Below are 20025 nucleotides of genomic sequence, written 5' to 3'. Positions count from 1 at the left end.
TTATAGACTTCTGGCATAGCATCCCCTTCCCCCTTAATCTTCTCTTTTCTAAATTCATCAGTTCCAGTCTTTCTAATCTCGCCTCCTGTGGAAGTTGTTCCGTACCCCTCATCAATTTTGTTACTGTTCTCTCTACTTTTTCAAGTTCTAGCTCATATTTTTTGAAACAAGATGGCCAGAATTACATATAGTATTCAAGGTGTGGGAATAACATGGATTTACATTGTGCCATTATGATGTTTTCTGTCTTCTTATCTATCCCTTTCCTAATGGTTTTGTTAGCTTTTTGACTGCTGAGGCTGATGTAAGTGATAGGGTATTAGCTCTGCAATTTTTTATATAAATTCCTTCAAAACTCTTGAGGGAATACCAGCTGGTCCTGTTGGCTTATTAGCAGGGCTTGCCAAACCGCAATGAGCCCCGCTTGCCAGCCGCGCTGTCCAGCAATCTGCGCACGCGCAGATCGCCCGAACCCAGCTCTTCCGGGTTGCAATCTACTCGCCACGGGCCACGGGCCAGTCGATTGTATTATTTCATAGAATCATAGAATCATAGAATAATAGGACTGGAAGGGACCTCAAGAGGTCATTGAGTCCAGCCCCCCACCTTGATTTAAAGTCTGTCAGCGAAGGAGACTCCAGCGCATTGCTTGGTAATGGACAGAAATAGATGCTTTATTTCTAGTCTGACTGTATCTAACTATCCTGCCCTAATCTTGGGGCTGCCTTCTCCTGTGTTTGAGGATGCTGGCATGGACCTGTTAGTCATAGCACCCGCAGTGAAAGAGCAGTGCTCATGTTTAGACAGAAGGGTGCCTAAGGTGCGTGCATAGGTTAAGATAAGCTCCTGCTACAAGCTGGGCAGCAGATCAATCCTTTTCCTCCTGAGTGTAAATGTCTCCTTCATGCTCTCTCTTTAGGGGGACTTGGGAGGCCTGAAGACCCTGCAGAAGCGGTGGACAACTTTCCTAAAGACCCAGCTGGTTTGCTCAGATCCAGAGAGTGGAATTGACTTCAATCTATTGAAGGATGTATTTACCCTGCATTCTGTGAACGGGACTTCTGCCGTGTTCTACGGTATCTTCTCAGCCCAGAGGTGAGCGCCTTTCCTAGCTCTGCCCTGGGGTCACTGAAGGGAAAGTGGACTCAGTGTGCAAAGGAGACTCATCCTCAGTCTCCTAATATGCCTGTGCTCTGCATACCAAGTCTGAGTTCCTGTGGAAATCTTGCGTGGAACACTGCATTGCATGAGATGGATACAACAAGCAGTCAAAATCCTTACAACTTCTGGTTTCCTTACAGGTGCTAAAGTAGCATGTGGGAGAATCCTGGTTCTTTAATCCTTGCTTTTTTTTCCTCTTCACTCCTAGTTAGGGCTGTTCATTTTGTGTGTACCTCAGATCATTTTAATCTGTGAACACTGTTTTGGGGAGCTTTGGTTTCTTTTTGAGTGCTTATCCTCACAGAGTCTGCTCTTCTGAAGCACACACGATCCATGTGTGCAAGGATGACGTTCAATAGGGACAAATGCAAAGTACTCTACTTAGGAAGGAATAATCAGTTTCACATACACAGAGGCTGTGTCTAGACTGGCAAGTTTTTTCGCAAAAGCAAGTGCTTTTGCGGAAAAATTTGCCAGCTGTCTACACTGGGCACTTGAATTTTCGCAAGAACACTGACTTCCTACTGTCTGAAATCAGGGCTTCTTGCGGAAATACTGCTCTGCTCCCGTTCGGGCAAAAGTCCTTTTGCGCAAAGCTTTTGCGCAAAAGGGCCAGTGTAGACAGCTCAGATTTGTTTTGTGTAAAAAAGCCCCGATCGCGAAAATGGCGATTGGAGCTTTTTTGCGGAAAAGTGCATCTAGATTGGCACGGACGCTTTTCTGCAAAAAGTGCTTTTGCGGAAAAGCGTCCGTGCCAATCTACACACTCTTTTCCGCAAATGCTTTTAACAGAAAACTTTTCCGTTAAAAGCATTTGCGGAAAATCATGCCAGTCTAGATGTAGCCAGAATGGGAAGCGACTATCTAGGAAGAAGTACTGCAGAAAGGGATCTAGGGGTCTTAGCACAAGCTAAATATGAGTCAGTAGCATGACTGTTGCAAAAAAAGCAAACATGAATCTGGGATACATTAACAGGAGTGTTGTGAGCAAGACATGACAAATGATTCTTTCACTCTACTCTGCACTGATTAGGCCTTAATTGAAGTATTGTGCCCAGTTCTGAGCACCACATTTTAAGAAAGAAGTGGAGAAATTGGAAAAAGTCCAGAGAAAAGCAACAAAATGATTGAAAGTCTAGAGAACATGAACTGTGAGGGAAGTCTGAAAGAATTGGGCTTGTTTAGTTTAGAAAAGAGAAGACTGAGAGGGGACATGGTAGTAGTTTTCACGTCATAGAATCCTAGGGCTGGAAGAGACCTCAGGAGGTATTGAGTCCAACCTACTGCCCAAAGCAGGACCAATCCCAATTAAATTATTCTAGCCAGGGCTTTGTCAAGCCGAGTTTTAAAAACCCTTAGGGATGGAGATTCCATCCCCTCGACCCACGCCAGTAACCCATTCCAGTACTTCATCACCCTCCTAGTGAAATAGTTTTTCCTAATATCCAATCTAGACCTCCTCCACTGAAACTTGAGACCATTGCTCCTTGTTCTGCCACCTGCCCCCACTGAGAACGGCCTCCCTTCAGGAAGTTGAAGGTTGCTATCAAATCCCCCCTCGCTCTTCTCTTCTGTAGACTAAATAAGCCCAAATCCCTCAGCCTATTCTCATAGGTCATGTGCTCCATTCCCCTAATCATTTTGATTGCCCTCCAATGGATCCTCTCCAATGCGTCCACATCCTTTCTGTGTGGGGAAGAGGCCCAGAACTGGACACAGTATTCCAGATGTGGCCTCACCAGAGCCGAATAAAGGGAATAATCACATCTCTGGATCTACTGAAAATGCTCCTCCTAATGCACCCTAATATGCCATTAGCCTTCTTGGCTACAAGGGTGCCCTGTTGACTCATATATCTCATCCATTGTAATCTTAGCCAGTTGGTCCCCTGCCTGTAACAATACTTGGGATTCTTTCGTCCCAAGTGCAGGACTCTGCACTTGTTCTTGTTGAACCTCATCAGATTTCTTTTGGCCCAATCCTCCAATTTATCTAGGTCACTCTGAACTCTATCCCTATGCTGCAGTATATCTAACTCTCCCCCCAGCTTAGTGTCATCTGCAAACTTGCTGAGGGTGCAACCCATCCCCTCATCCAGGTCATTAATAAAGATGTTGAACAAAACTGGCCCTAGAACCGATTCTGGAGGCACTCTGCTTCAAACTGACCGCCAACCAGACATCGAGCCGCTAATCACTACCCATTGAGCCTGACAATTTAGCCAGCTTTCCAGCCACTTTACAGTTCATTTATCCAGTCCAAACTTCCTTAACTTGCTGGCAAGAATATTGTGGGAGACCGTATCAAAAGCTTTGCTAAAGTCAAGGTCTATCATATTCACTGATTTCCCCATGTCCACAGAGCCAGTTACCTCATCACAGAAGCTAATCAGATTGGTCAGGCACGACTTTCCCTTTGTGAATCCATGCTGACTATTCCTGATCACATTCCCCTCTTCCACGTGTTCAAAATGAATTCCTTGAGGATCCCCTCCATGATTTTTCCAGGGACTGAGGTGAGGCTGACTGGTCTGTAGTTCTCTGGATTGTTCTTCCCTTTTTTGAAGCTGGGCCCTACATTTGCCTTTTTCCAATCATCCGGGACCTCTCCCAATCTCCAGGAGTTTTCAGAGATAATGATCAAAGGCTCCGCAATGACATCTGCCAACTCCCTCAGCACCCAGTGTCACGTGGTTCCATTTTTAGATCCAAGGGAAGCTAGGACACTTCACCCATCAGGACACCATGCACTGCTGCAGCCAGTGTGAAGGGCCTGTTACTTCTAGCAGGACCTGTTGGTCAGTCCGGCTCCCTCCCTCCCACTGAGTCTTTTCTACAGCTATATTTACACTCGACTTGGTCATCATATGTATACTAGCCCAGTGTCTGTGCGTCTGTAACGCTGACGCTGATGCTGACGTAAACGGCTACGCCTCCTGGCCGTGTACATCAGCGCCCTGTCCCCTCCCTCCGTGGCGCTTCAGCCGAGCGCTGCGCCGCTCAGCTGGGTCCCGGCAGGGGAGCAAGTGACGGCAGGCGGCCCTTTGGGGTCCGCGCTCCCCGCTTGCCACCCCGGCCTGTTGAGCGGCGCTCCTGCCGAGGGCCAGCTGAGTGGCGCTGGTGCCGCTCAGCTGGTTCCCGGCGGGGAGCAAGCGGCGGCAAGCGGCACATGTGGGGAGTGCCATGCAGGGAGAGGAAGGGGGCAGGGCTGGCTGGAAGGGGGGTGGGAAGCAGAGCTGGGAGGGTATCGGGGGCTGTAGCAGAGGATGGGGGGCTCCCAGAGGAAGCGGGGAGGGAAGCAGCGCTGGCAGGAGGGTGTCTGGGGGGAGGGGCAGTGGGGCTGGCCGGCAGGAAGAGGGGGTGGGAAGAAGAGCTGGGGGGGATCGGGGGCTGTGGAGCTAGACGGGAGGAGGGGGGCAGGAAACAGACCTGGCGAGGGGGGGGGGGTGCAGCCACAGGCCACTTGCCACCGCTTGCTCCCCCGCCGGGGCCCAGCTGAGCACCGCTCAGGTGGGCCCGGTGGGACAGGAAGGGGGGTGGGGCAGTGAGGTACTCAGCCAGGGGGTGGTGCTGAGTGGTGTGCCCCTCAAATGGGCCACTGCGGGAGGGGGAGGGGCGGTGACATAGACAGCCCCACCTCCTGGCCGTGTACGTCACTACCCCTCCCCTCCTCCCCCGCAGCGGCCCAGCTGAGTGCTCAACTCTCAGCCGAGCCGCCACGGGGGGGGGGGGGAAGGGGGAAGGGCGGTGACGTACACAGGTAGGGGGCGGGGCCGTGTACATCACCACTCCCCTTCCCCTTCTGCTGTGGCACTCAGCTGAGTGCTGCGCCCCTCAGCCGGGCTGCCGGGGGAGCCAGCAGCACAAGGGGCTGTTTGGGCTCCCCTGCGGTGGGAGGGGAAGGGGGGGCGGTGATGTACACGTCCCCGGCCCCAGCTGTGTATATCACTGCCCCGCCGCCCGGCTGAGCAGGCAGCACTCAGCCAAGCGCCATGGCGGGGGGGAAAGGGAAGGGGGCGGGGAGAGACAGAGGGGAGAGAGAGGCAGGAGGAGGAGAAGAGAAAGGGAGAGTGAGAGGCAGGAGGGGAAGAAGAGAAAGAAAGAGACGGAGAGAGAGGCAGGAGACGGAGGAGAGCGGGGGGGGGGGGGAGGCAGTAGGAAGAGAGACAGAGCGAGAGAGCTCAGGAGAGAAGACCTGAAAATCCTGTTTTATGACGGGCTAATTGGCTAGTTCTACTAATATCTACCAATTCATTACATATTGTATAAGATACCTATTATGCCCGTATTTGGGATACATCCTGCTATTGAAGCTGTTGCAAAAACTATATACTTGATTGACAGTTCTATGGCTGTACCTGTGATTTTTGCTTATCAGAAATGTTATGTACCAGTACCAGGTTTCTTCCAATATTCTTGGCGTGGTTTCACTATACCACACTACCTATGGACAATTGTTTAAAGCACTCCTGACTCTCAAAGCTCCCCTCCCCCCCAACCTCCTTCAGCCTGGCCTATGTGAGTACGTACACCAGACTTGAATTAGGCCTGGGTTTGCTTTGTTAGAAATCTGCGCTTTGGTCAAGACAGCCATCGTTAGTCCAGTCAAGGCAGGGCTGGACAATGCAGATATTATTATTCTGGTCAAGACGGGGTTGTCCAGGCTCTCTACACCCTCGGATGCTTTAAATCTGGACCCGTGGACTTGTGTATGTCTAGCTGCTTCTTCAAATGATTGCTCAAGTGCATTCAAATTAGGTGTGCGCACGCCGTGTGCACGGATTCCGGAATCTTTTTTTCTCAACAGTATCCGTCAGGCCAGCAGGGAGCCCTTAGAGTGGCACCAGCATAATGGTGAATAAGTACCCCTGCTGGCCTTCCCCTCCCTCAATTCCTTCTTACCACCCATGATGGTAGCTGGAGCGTTTTCGTTATTCCGCCATCGTACCCAGTGTGTACATAGTTGTCTTTGTAGTTAGTTTGTTTGATGTGTAAATAGTTTAGCAGTTAGTTAGTGTTTTCTTTTCACGCATCTCTCCCCTCCAGGGGAGGGGGAATGCCAGAGCCGCAGGGTTTCAAAGCTTGTGCGAATTGTGCTAAACCTATGTCCTGCAGGGACCCCCATGACTCTTGTCTAAAGTGTCACCTTGCAGACCCCTGTAAAATCTGCAGAGGTTTCAAGCCCCACACGAAGAGGGTATGTGATTCCCACCTAAAGCTGCTTCTCATGGAGTCTGTGCTGCAGCTGGCATCGGAATGGGCACTGATAGTATGGAGTGCATCGGCGTCAGTGAGTGAATCCTCTGTGGCACCGGTATACATCTCGGCACCACAGAAGACCGTGGCACAGATCTCAATCCCCGGTGCTAAAGAAGAGGAGGTGGCACAGAGGAAGATCCCTTGGGAAGCAGGGGTGTAGGGGACGGCACTGAGACCATACTCGGTGAGGAGTTCACCCCCTCGGCACCTGGACGCTCCTGGTCCCTCCAGGCATCAGTTGAGCTCGGTGCAGCCAAGGAGTCCGGTCCAAGAGAAGATTCTCCAAGTGGCCAGGCCATCAACCCTTGAGACCTTTGCTGCAAGGGAGCTTATAGAATTCACTATCTCCTGGTCTCTTCCCTGGCACCGGACCCGGCGGCGCCTCTGGCCAGACACGCAAATGAGTTATCTGGCCTTGGCACCAGGAACCTCTTCAGCACCGGTGGCCTTGTTGGCACCAGGAATGTCGGCACTGGGAGAGGGAAGGATTGGGCCAACGGCGTCGTAAGCACCGTATCATGGCGCACCAACCACTTTGCCCTCTCCCCCCCGGTACCTGGTATAGAATTTGTGGGAGCCCACTTGGACTCAGCTACAGCCACTGCCTCTCTTGCCAAGGCCAGGTTCCTAGATATGGGTCTCATCATACAAGGCCTCATAGCCTCCCCGATCATGATGGCAAGGAATTGTATGAAGCTACTTGGTCACATGGCAGCTTGTTCCTATGTGGTCTGACACACCAGGTTGAGGCTCAGGCCTCTACAAGCTTGGTTAGTCCAGTGTTCAACCAGGCACAGGCTCCGTGGGACTCAATCCTCACAGTTCCCCCAAGAGATCATCCAGTCCCTAGAATGGTGGATGCGAGAGGACGTGGTTTGTGTGGGAGTACCTTTCGTGAGCCAGAGCCCGACAGCGTGGCTTGTCATCAACGCATCGGACACAGGATGGGGAGTGCATCTGGGCAACCACCGGACACAAGGTATGTGGTCCCCCAAGGAGTGGGAGTGCCACATAAATGTCAGGGAGCTCTGGGCAGTCAGGCTGGCCTGCCGCATATTCCTGTCCGACATGAGGCACAAAATGGTCTCAGTCCTGATGGACAACATAGTGGCAATGTTTTATATCAGAAAACAGGGTGGAGCTCGCTCCTCTCCCCTAGAAGCACTACTCCTTTGGGAGTTCTGTATTGCTCACGACGTTCATTTGGAGGCTGCATACCTCCCGGAAAACACAAATGTCCTGGTGGACATGCTCAGTCGCACTTTCACAACACCCAAGTGGTCCCTCAAGGGCAAGGCACTAGAGGAGATTGTCTAAGGGGGGGGGTCATCCTCAGGTGGATCTCTTTGCCTCTCACAGGAATAGGAAGTGTCAGGACTACTGTTCTTATCTGGGGCAGGGTCCGGGGGGAACATGTTCTTGGGGGACTGGATGATTGGCCTCCAGTCCTTCTCTATGTGTTCCTCCCTTGCTGCAGTTTAAGCCCATTCCTTCTTGCTCTATCCTCAGAGGCCAAGATGAACAAGTTTTCTCTCTCCTCCTTATGACACCCTTTTAGATACCTGAAAACTGCTATCATGTCCCCCCTCAATCTTCTCTTTTCGAAACTAAACAAACCTAATTCCTTCAGCTTTCCCTCATAGAGCATGCTCTCTAGACCTTTAATCATTCTCGTTGCTCTTCTCTGGACCCTCTCCAGTTTCTCCACATCTTTCTTGAAATGCGGTGCCCAGAATTGAACACAATACTCCAACTGAGGCCTAACCAGCGCAGAGTAGAGCGGAAGAATGACTCCTCGTGTCTTGCTCACAACACACCTGTTAATGCAGCCCAGAATCAATTCTGGCCGATGGGAGCAGTGGGGAAAGGGCCAGGCAGCACATCCCTGCACTTTTGTTCCCCTGGTGGTATGGGGAGGGGAAATGTCAGCTCATGGAGCCACTTGCTCTGTCATTCTCTATGAGCTGACTGGTGGGGAAGGTTGGGTGCCAGTGCAGGCTCCTTGCTGCAAGGAGAGTAGGGGGCTGAGCTCCAGCTGTGGACCACCTGGAAGGCAGCTAGTGGTCTGTGGACCGCATGTTGAGAACCACTGCCTTAGCCCAACCTTTCCACATGGATCTTTGGTATGTGACTGTATTGAGCAACACAAATCAAAGGCAAATGTTTTTAACGGTAGAATGACTTTATTTTCTGTTCCACAACTCCTCTCAATCATCCAGGACCCGGATGCAAGCAGTTAAAGCATTTCCTTTCCCAGAAATGTGTTAATGGGAGGCGGAATGGGATGCAGCAGGGAAGCACCCCCAAAAGAGAGTTTTCAGTTCCCTTTATTGTCAGAGTAGTTCCTCAACGCCTCTCTGATGTTAATGGCATTCCTGTGGGCTCCTCTGACAGCTCTTGTCTCTGGTTGCTTAAACTGTGAAGCTAAGCACTGTGCCTCAGCGCTCCACCCATGAGCAAACATTTCACCCTTATTTCACAGAGATTATGCAAAGTACAGCAAGTGGCTATAACCATGGGAATATCCTCCTCCATAAGGTCTAGCCTGCCATAGAGACACCTCCATCTCCCTTTCAGTCTGCGAAAGGCACATTCTACTACCATGAGGCTTCAACTTATGCTATTGTTAAATCACTCCTTTTTGCTGTCCAAGTGCCCTGTGTAAGGTTTCATGAGCCCAGGCTGTAAGGGATAAGCTGGATCTCCTAGGATAACTAGAGGCATTTCCTCATTCCTCATTATAATCTTGTGGTCTGGAAAGAAAGTCCTTGCTGGCAGCTTTCTGTATAGGCCAGTGTTCCTGAAGATATGCGTATCATGCTCCTTTCCAGACCACCCCACCTTTGACTGTGAAACTCCCATAGTGATCTGCAAGCACCTACAGGGCTATCAGAAAGCATCCCTTCCTGCTTATGTACTCTGTGGCAAGATGGGCTGGCACTAAAATTGGAATGCGTGCGCCATCTGTTGCCCCAGCACAGTTAAGAAAGCCCCATCGCTGCATCATGCGCATTTCCCAGAGCCAAGGTCATCCACAGCAGAATGAGATTATTGCTCTCCACACTTGCAGCAGTACAGCCCCAATGGTAGACTTTCCTACTCCAATCTGATTTTCAACAGATAAGTAGCAATCAGGAGTCGCCAGCTTCCACGCAGCAATTGCCACACTCTTCTCTGCCAAGAGGGCAGAGGTGTCCCTGTGCTGCAGTTCAGGGGCAAGCTCAGCACACAGCTGTAGGAAGGTTGCTTTGTGCATCCTACAATTCAATAGCCACTGGTCTTCAGCCCACATCTGCATGACAGTACAATCTCACCTGTGTTTATTTCCAAGTCCCAAAAGTGATGGTCTACAGCTGATTTGTGATAGCCAAATGCAATGACAGATTGCTGCCTTCCATCTCGCACAGAGTGGTGTTCACCTGCGACTCTTCTTTCTCTGTTAGTAACTTCAGCAATAATTCTTTCTCAATGAGTGGTTCCCTCACGGCACTGAACACAGAATAGGAGAGAAGTGTGAGATTCCTGCTTTCTCACTGCTGATACTGGAGTGCACAGCAAAGACTGGCAGTAAGAAAAATGCCATGAAAGGAAGCCGGAAGCCCCAACAAGCTGGGAAACAAAGCAGTGCCTGACAGGATGTTTTACGTGTTCCCAAGATGTGCTGTGCTCTGTTCCATATTCCCATAGCTCCTAGTGAAAGAAGGTGTCTCCAGGCTCTGTGGGATGCATGCCAATTGTGCCTTACTCTGTTGACAAGGGAGTTAAAAACCTGGCCGTGATCTGTTGGCTGAGGGAGCCAGCACAAACGTGTTCTAGGGACTTTTTTTGTCGACTATGTCAACGTTATTGTTGCCAAAACTTTGCAGTGCAGACATTCCCTAAATCATCTTTTTGATAAGCTAAATAGAAACTTGAGGAGATGTGTGCCATACCACCATTTAACGTCACACAAGTCATTCATGGTGCAACTCAGTCTGAGGATCTCCCCTGACAACTTGCTTAAAGCTTCTCTTACAGCTAATTAACCACCCTTTCCTCTGTTTCTCCTGCAGGTACGGTGGGCAGGTGTCAGCTGTCTGTGCCTACAGCGTTCAGGACATCCAGAAAGCCATGAATGGCCGTTTCAAGGAATTTAAACATGATTGTGACAAGTGGACAAGTGTCATGGGTGGAGATGTCCCTGAACCACGACCAGGCGCAGTAAGTGATGAGACTGTGCTGGGTACTGGGCAGACAAATTGATCCTCCCTCTCCTTATCCTGCCATGAACTGAGATGTGGACCTTCAGACTTTGACATAGAACACCAGATGAGGAGGTGAAGGAACTGTTGACCAACATATAGGCTGTGTTCAGACTCAGGGGTTTTTTCGGGAAAAGTAGCCTTTTTCCGAAAAAACTTCCCCTGCGTCCAGACTCAAGCCGCGTTCTTTCGAAATTAAATCGAAAGAACGCGGCTTTTCTTTCGATGGCGGTAAACCTCATTTCACGAGGAAGAACGCCTTCTTTCGAAAGTTCCTCTTTCGAAAGAAGGCGTTCTTCAATATAAATAGGGCTTCTTCGAAAGAGAGCATCCAGACTCACTGGATGCTTTCTTTCGAAAAAGCAAGCCGCTTTTTCGAAAGTTCAACGTGCAGTCTAGACGCTCTCTTTCGAAAGAGGCTTGCAGTATAGACATAGCCATACTGTCTACCATGGATGTGGATATGGTCTAGCTGGTGCTTAGTCTTGCAGTGAGGGCTGGGGGCTGAACTTGATGATCTCTCGAGGTCCATTCCAGTTCTAGTAGTCTATGATTCTATGCTTGTTGCCCTCCCCCTCAAAGAATTCTAGTACATTGGTGAAGCATGGTTTCTCTTTACAAAGTTTCCCTTGTTGATTCTTCCCCAACAAATTATGTTAATCTAGGTGTTCTTTACTATACAGGCAGTCCCCGGGTTACGTACAAGATAGGGACTGTAGGTTTGTTCTTAAGTTGAATTTGTATGTAAGTCGGAACTGGTACATATTGTAGGGGAAACTCTAGCCAAACATTTCTCCAGAGCTCAGTTTTATTCTCCCACACCTCACTTCCCTCAGTCCTTTATTCTCAAGCTGAGGTGTCTGCTGAGAAAAGCCGCTCCGTGTCTCCCTGGTCTGCTGGGGGGCGGGGGGGCGTGGGCGCTAGCTTCACGTCTCCCTGGTCTGCTGGGGGGAAGCAGCTATTACGGGGTTGCCTCACCCCGTTTGTAAGTAGGGATCCAATGTAAGTCGGATCCATGTAACCCGGGGACTGCCTATAGTTTCAACCAGATTGCCTGGTATTGAAGTCAGTCTTACCAGCCTGTAATTCTGGTGTCACCTCTGGAGCTCTTTTTAAAAATTGTAAGATAGCTAATGTGGCACCAGTCATTAGGCACAGAAGCTGATCTATATGGGCTCGTCTAGACTACGCGGAAGATTCAAAAGAGGATATGCAAATTCCAATCTCACTTTTGAAAGTGAAAGTAGTTGGGACGCGGCTTTTTTGGCAAGCCCCTCCCTTTTTCGAAAAGCTGCTCTTCCTCAAAAAATGAGGTTTAGATGGTGCTTATTACTGTTAAGTTTATCAATTTGTTCCAAAATGTCCTCTGAGATCTCAATCTTGGACAGTTTCCCAGATTTGTCACCTAAAAAGGATGGCTCAGGTTTGGAAATCTCCCTCACAACCTGAGCTGTAAAGACAGATGCAAATAATTCATGTAGTTTCTCTGCAGTGATCTTATTGTCCTTGAATGCTCCTTTAGCATCTCAGTCATCCAGTGACTAGTTGTTTAGCAGGCGTCTTGCTTCTGATGGACTTAAACATGCTTTTGCTAATACTTTTTGAATCTTTGTCTAGCTGTTCCTCATATTCTAATTATATTTTCATACTTCAATTGTCAGTTTTTGCTTCTTTATATTGTCCTTACTAGGATTTGACTTCCACTTTCTAAATTATGCTATTTTTTGCTTCTCACGCTACTACTTTTACTTTGTTGTTTAGCCAGAGTGGCATTTTTTCGCTTTTTTTGTTTTTAATTTGGGGTATATATTTAAGTTGAGCTTCTAGTATGGTATCTTTAAAAGGTTCCATACAGCTTGCAACAATTTCATTTTTTGATACTGTTATCTTTTAATTCTTCTTTTAGTGCTTGCTCATGTCCATTCAATGCACGTGTGTGTGCTTGTCCTGTGCACCTGTACCAGGAGATTTGCCCTCAGCAGTATTTGTAGGGGTTTAGCATACACATGCAGTGTTAGAGAGGATGCTGCTGGACCCCTTTCCCTACTCAGTTCTTCTTGCTGCCAGTGACAGTGCTTGGAACTGCTTGCTCAGCCCTTGCTGTTGCTCCTTTACTGTTAATTGTTTGTTTTCTCTTACAAATAGTCCTCTTATTGTTCGTTGTTACATCTTTAACATGTGTTAATCGCCAGAGGCCTATTCCGGTCAGCAACCCATTCAGTTATTCACTTCAAGGCTGTAATGATGGAGTCTGTCCTTGCCTTGCCAGAATGCTCATACTTGGTACTCAGTACCAAGTTAAGGGAATGCGGATTGGATAAATGGACGGTAAGATGGATAGAAAGATGGCTAGAAGGCCGGGTCCAGCGGGTAGTGATCAACGGTTCGATGTCAGGATGGCGGTCGGTTTCTAGTGGAGTGCCCCAAGGTTCGGTTCTAGGACCGGTTTTGTTCAATATCTTTATTAATGACCTGGATGAGGGGATGGATTGCACCCTCAGCAAGTTTGCAGATGACACTAAGCTAGGGGGAGAGGTAGATATGCTTAAGGGCAGAGATAGGGTCCAGAGTGACTTAGACAAATTGGAGGATTGGGCCACTAGAAATCTCATGAGATTCAACAAAGGCAAGTGTAGAGTCCTGCACTTGGGACGGAAGAATCCCAAGCATAGTTACAGGCTGGAGACCAACCAGTTAAGTAGTAGTTCTGCAGAAAAGGACCTGGGGGTTACAGTGGATGAGAAGCTAGATATGAGTCAACAGTGTGCCCTTGCAGCCAAGAAGGCTAATGGCATATTAGGATGCATTAAGAGGAGCATTGCCAGCAGATCCAGAGATGTCATTATTCCCCTTTATTCGGCTTTGGTGAGGCCACATCTGGAGTATTGTGTCCAGTTCTGGGCCCCCCACTACAAAAAGGATGCGGATGCATTGGAGAGGGTCCAGCGGAGGGCAACCAAAATGATTAGGGGTCTGGAGCATATGACCTACGAGGAGAGGCTGAGGGACTTGGGTCTGTTTAGTCTGCAGAAGCGAAGAGTGAGGGGGGACTTGATAGCAGCCTTCAACTTCCTGAAGGGAGGTTCCAAAGAGGATGGAGAGAGGCTGTTCTCAGTAGTGACAGATGGCAGAACAAGGAGCAATGGTCTCAAGTTGTGGTGGGAGAGGTCCAGATTGGATATTAGGAAAAACTATTTTACTAGGAGGGTAGTGAAGCATTGGAATGGGTTACCTAGGGAGGTAGTGGAGTCTCCATCCCTAGAGGTGTTTAAGTCTCGGCTTGACAAAGCCCTGGCTGGGTTGATTTAGATGGGATTGGTCCTGCCTAGAGCGGGGGGCTGGACTTGACGACCTTCTGAGGTCTCTTCCAGTTCTATGATTCTATGATAAGGGGATGGTTGGATGAAATAACATGATCTTGGTAACTAATTGACCATTCATTATCAGTTGGAAATAGGTCAATGGAGGGATGATAGGAGTTGCTATAGGGAACTTTCTGGGTGTCTGGCTGGTGAGTCTTGCCCACATGCTCAGAGTTTAGCTGATTGCCATATTTGGGGTCAGGAAGGAATTTTCCTGCAGGGTAGATTGGCAGAGGCCCTGGAGGTTTTTCGCCTTCCTCTGTAGCATTGGGCACAGATCACAGCTGAAGGACTCTCTGCATGTTGGGGCCTTCAAAGTATTTGAGGGCTTCAATATCTGAGACATAGGAGAGAGGATTATTCTAAGAGGGGTGGGCAAGATTCTGTGGCCTGCACTGTGCAGGGGGTCAGACTAGATGATCATAATGGTCCCTTCTGACCTTAAAGTCTATGAGTCTATGAGTGCCTGGCTGCAGAGTGCTCGCCCACCACTGTCATCGACCAAGCACCATTCCTCATCTGTAGTCCCACTCAAAAAGCTAACGAGGATGGGCAAGGAGAAGTTCCTGGGCCCTCACAAGGATAAACCTAAACAAGTGGGGGATTAGGGCAGGGATGGTGTGCTTGAAAAGACACCACCCCAGGCAGAGCACAGCAACCCTCCTCTTCCCCATGGTCCACCCCAGAAGTTTTCTCATGGCCCAGGACATCATTTTGACATTAGTACTGCCAATACCAGCAGCTACCAGGCTCCCACCACCGGGGAAAGTCCTTGTTTGCATCTCGGTCTCTGAGTGCTCAACACTCCTGTGTGGCCAGAAGGGCCATCCACAGACCCACGTGATCCAGAATGGGGCCTGAAGCATCACCAGAGGCTGGGCATAAACTGTTGGAGGCTTGCACCCTAGGCAGTCACAGCACGCCAGGGCCAGCTACCCTCCATGCTCTGCCACTTAAGAAACAGGTCACCCTGTGCACGTCATTGCTCCCCCTACTGCCACTGCTCACATCTTTGAGGTGGACTTCTGCTGTGCGCAGGATCTCCAGATCCTAGTCAGGCTCTTGGCACCTCCTCTCGCCACTGGTCACTTTCCTCTGATGTGGGTCTCAAAAATGCCATTGGTCCCCTGGTCACCAGTCCAGACACAACCCACCAGTGTTCGCTGTAAGCTATGCACTTGTGTGGCTAGTTGGGAGAGATTCAAATGCAGCCCAGCTGATTAGCAGAGCACCCACAGCTAGGTTTTTGTTTCTCCTAGTGGTGCACATTCATGCATGCCTTGGTGAATGTGAAAAATTTATTCTGCATATGGATAAGATCCTGGACCAGGATCAGCTGTGTGGCTGCTGCTCCTGTGAAACGCCACCTTGGACCAGGCTCAGCTGTGCAGTGCTGCTTCTCTGAAGTACCCCTTCTTCTCCCCCTCCCCCCCCGCCTTTGCTGCCTGCAGCAAGGTTGGGGAGAAGTGACTAGTCAACTGACTATCTGATAAGCATTGACTATCAGATAGTCAACTAGTCCTTAACATCCTTAGAACTTTCACACTCACCTGGTCCTCAAGGCACTGTCAACCACTGTGAATGGTTCACAATCCTGCTGGAAAGGTATAACAAGTAGGGTTCCACAGGGGTCTGTTTTGGGACCGGCTCTGTTCAATATCTTCATCAACGGTTTAGATATTGTCATAGAAAGTACGCTTATTAAGTTTGCAGATGATACCAAGCTGGGAGGGGTTGTGACTGCTCTGGAGGAAAGGGTCATAATTAAAAATGATCTGGACAAAGTGGAGAAATGGTCTGAGGTAAACAGGATGAAGTTTAATAAAGACAAATGCAAAGTGCTCCACTTAGGAAGGAACAATCAGTTTCACGCATACAGAATGGGAAGCGACTGTCTAGGAAGGAGTATGGCAGAAAGGGATCTAGGGGTTATAGAGTTAGGGTTTAGAGTCACACTGCTGACTCATATTCAAGTATCTAAAAGGGTGTTACATTGAGAAGGGAGAGGTAGATACACTGGAGGGCAGGGATAGGGTCCAGAGTGATCTAGACAGATTAGAAGATTAGGCCAAAAGAAATCTGATGAGGTTCAACAAGGACAAGTGTGGAGTCCTGCACTTGGGACGGAAGAATCCCAAGCATTGGTACAGGCTGGGGACCGACTGGCTAAGTAGCAGTTCTGCAGGAAAGGACCTGGGGATTACAGTGGATGAGAAGCTGAATATGAGTCAACAGAGTGCCCTTGTAGCCAAACAGGCTAGTGACATATGAGGTTGCATTAGGAGGAGCATTGCCAGCAGATCTAGAGAAGTGATTATTCCCTTTTTTTCGGCTCTGATGAGGCCATATCTGAAGTATTGTGTCCAGTTCTGGGGTCCCTAATATAGAAAGGATGTGGTCGCATTGGAGAGGTCCCAGCAGAGGGCAACCAAAATGATTAAGGGGCTGGAACATATGACCTATGAGGAGAGACTGAAGGATTTGGGTTTGTTTAGTCTGCAGAAGCGAAGAGCGAGGGGGGATTTGATAACAACCTTCAACTTCCCGAAGGGAGGTTCTAAAGAGGATGGAGAAAGGCTGTTCTCAGTGGTGGCGGATGGCAGAACAAGGAGCAATGGTCTCAAGTTACAGTGGGAGAGGTCTAGGTTGGATATTAGGAAAAATTATTTCACTAGGAGGGCAGTGAAGCACTGGAATGGGTTACCTAGGGAGGTGGTGGAATCTCCATCCCTAGAGGTTTTTAAGTCTCAGCTCGACAAAGCCCTGGCTGGGTTGATTTAGTTGGGTTTGGTCCTGCCTTGAGCAGGGAGCTAAACTTGATGAGCTACTGCAGTCTCTTCCAACTCTTATGATTCTATTATTCTAATGGTTCTCCTGGGCCTCTGAGGATAGAGCAAGAAGCAATGGGCATAAACTGCAGCAAGGGCGGTTTAGGTTGGACATTAGGAAAAAGTTCCTCACTGTCAGGGTGGTTAAACACTGGGATAAATTGCCCAGGGAGGTTGTGGAATCCCCATTCCTGGAGATATTTAAGAGCAGGTTAGAGAGACATCTGCCAGGAATGATTCAGATGGTGCTTGGTCCTGCCATGAGGTCAGGGGACTGGACGTGATGAGCTCTCGAGGTTCCTTTCAGTTCTGTGGTTCTGCTGAGCACGTGCCAAATTCTGGGCCCCCTAGTGAAGGACACAAAGTCCACATTAGTGCTAGTGCACTATTCACTGGTGTGGTGCTGGATTCGACCTCAGACAGGGCTTTTCTATCTTGAGACAAGTTCCAGGCACTGGCGAGTCTTCTCACAGCGGCCTCTACCTCGTCGCTGACCACCACCAGAGTCTGCCTTCTCATCCTAAGCCACATGATTGTGTGTGCCTACGTGGTGTGCCTTGCCAGACTCAGGGTTTGCTCTTTTAAGCAGTCTACTCACCACCAGACTGGCTGGCATCAGTCTACTCGCCACCAGACACCCTAGATCGGGTAGTAACCATCCCAGCAGAAGTCCTCAACTCCCTGGCATGGTGAACCATGCAAGAGAACGTCATGATGGGCATACTGTTTTGGATGGCACTCCATTCTGCCAAGCTGATGTTGATGCCTCTGCTCAGGGCTGGAGCGTCCATCTCGGGACCCTGCGAACGTAGGGAGAGAGGTCTCAGGACGAGAGGGCAATTGACATAAATGTCAGGAGCTCAGAGTGGTGTGGAAGGTGTGAGCTCTTCCTTCCTCACCTGTTGGGCAGAGTGGTTGGGGTCCTCATGGACAACATGGCCACAATGTTCTACACCAACAGGCAGGGAGGGGCTTTGGTAGGAAGCAGTGCAGCTCTGGGATGTCCACATTGGCTGCAGCATCTCTTTGGAGGCTCAGTACCTCCAGGGAGAGTCAGGAACGCTGTCGCCGACTGACTGTGTGGACAGTACTCTTCTCACCACGAGTGGGCTCTTCACCCAGAGGTGGCTTCCACCCTCCTCTTGAAGTGGGGAACTCCCCAGGTGACCTGTGTGCAACCACGTTTCCCAGTTTCTGCTTCGGACTAGGTCTAGTCAGAGGAAGGTTCCCTCTTTGATGCTTTCCTCCTCCCCTGGACAAAGGGTCTCTTTTAGGTGCTTTCCTCTGCACTGGTACTGGACTTTTCTCACCCTTCTAGTGTGGCAGCTTTCGCCACTGGTGCCGCGTGGATCTGTTGTCCCACGATCATGGCTGTCTGATGGACCTGCTGTCGCTCCACCACGTGGCATGGCTGAACTGTGAGGAGCAGTCCTGTTGGTATGGGGTGAGACATAAGCCATCCGCCAGGCAGACATACTTTGAGAACCTGGTCCATTTTGCTAAGTGAGCCAAAGAGAAGGGGCCCTACTGTAAATGGTCTTGGACTACCTTCACCAGCTGAAGCATGAGGGTCTGACACATGCATCAATCAAAGTGTAGCTGGCTGCAATCTCAGTCTTTCATCCACCGGTTCTCGACCAATTGGTGACAGCTTGGTTCCTGATGGGCCTTGAGAGGCTCTTCCCGTGGGTTCAAGCCCCACTGCCCTAACTTGGGATCCTAACTTGGTTCTTGCCAAGCAGACGCCCTTCAAGCCAGTGGCTTCATGCTTGCTCTCACCTTTCTTCCAAAGTGGCCTTCTTGGTGGATAACATCTGCTAGGAGAGTGACCAAGCTCCGTGCCTTGACGTCAAAATCCCTTTATACTATCTCCTTTAAGGACAAGGTGCAGCTCCAGCCCAACCCAGCTTTCTGGCCCAAGGTGGCTTCACATCTTTTGGTACCTAAAATGCATGTGCTCAGAATAAACTCATGGTACAAAAAATAAGGTAAAAATCTAATTGGTGAAAATTAGTTTAAAATAAACTGGTAAGATAGAAAATGGCTTTAGGGTGTAACTTTGAGAGCCCACTTTCTACAAAAAGTGAATGTAACGACTCTGCATGAGATGGCTTCCTGGAGATTATTTAAAACTTTTTTCCTCTACTACATTCTAATATCTTATAGCAATAAAACTAACATTGGTTATTTGGTCTCTTAAATATATTTCATAACAAACCCGTGAGTGGCGGGTGAAGGCCCAGCTGAGAGAGGCCTGCTCCTGAAGCCAAGCCTTGCCCACCCCCAGCCCGATCCTTCCTAGCCACCTGGAGGGACATGGCTGCCACACCACAGCAACAGCCTTCCCAGCAGCTGGGGTGTGTAGGTAACTTTGGAAAGCCTGGGCCTTCCCTTGTCTACATTACTGGCCACTCAGGAACAAACCAAAATGTAATCAGGCAATTGACTGTGTAGTTTATCAACAGATTGGCTCCCAGACCCAGGAGCTATCTAGCCCAAATATCACTCAAACCAATCAGGGCAAGACCGCAACCTAACTGCTCAACTTGGGTCACACAGAGTAAGAGGTACTGGTGTTTGTTAATCTCATATATCTGGCTCTGGCCAACAAGCACGGTGCACAATCCTTCATTTCCAGGACGCACAGTAGTTGCTACTGTAGCTTTTTTGTAAATGCTACTATGGCAAAATGCCTCTTTAAAAAACCTGATTTTATTGCAAGAGTCTAATGAAGCACTCTAGGCAAAACAGTAGTACTTCAAAAATTCCTAGGAAACAAGCTATACTTGAAAATGTATAAAAATCCATTATAAGTAAAACCTTCTAGGCAAAATGCAAAAAAACAGCAAAGGCTAAAATGGCAGATGCTAAAAATTAGCGATTATAATGGCCCAAAATAATTGAGTGTGTGTGGGAGGATTTGTTATAGATGGCAGTGATGTCTAATGCTTCTCATAATGCCCCCCTTTCTCAAGTGTTTAGTTAACTTACTAACCATCTCCCTATTCAGCTACTAGCCTGTAGATCCCTTTGGGACCTGTTTGTGAGAACAGCTAAATGGTCCCTCTACTGTAAAAGCCTGAATGGACCATTGTGGGCCTAGCCCCAGTTCCCAGTAGAATTTGCTGAAACCCAAGGTGATTTATGTTTGCGTGTGTATGAAACCTCCTGTGCA

At 49.1% G+C, this 20025-nt stretch overlaps 1 protein-coding gene across 3 annotated transcripts in view; it reads left to right on the top strand.

Annotated features, from left to right (window-relative positions):
* The window catches only part of SEMA4F (ssemaphorin 4F), a 131188-nt gene that overhangs the window by 78872 nt on the left and 32291 nt on the right, over positions 1 to 20025 (top strand). For all 3 annotated transcript variants that reach the window (XM_089777663.1, XM_075916064.2, XM_075916066.2), the window contains 2 exons: positions 920 to 1095; positions 10472 to 10619. In XM_089777663.1, coding sequence (XP_089633789.1) covers positions 920 to 1095; positions 10472 to 10619 — 324 coding nt within the window. The remainder of the gene's footprint in view (positions 1 to 919; positions 1096 to 10471; positions 10620 to 20025) is intronic.

Source organism: Pelodiscus sinensis, chromosome 4, assembly GCF_052426305.1.
Source record: "Pelodiscus sinensis isolate ZL-2025 chromosome 4, ASM5242630v1, whole genome shotgun sequence".
Classification (NCBI taxonomy): Eukaryota; Metazoa; Chordata; order Testudines; family Trionychidae; genus Pelodiscus; species Pelodiscus sinensis.
This window is presented reverse-complemented; position numbering and strand designations above follow the sequence as displayed.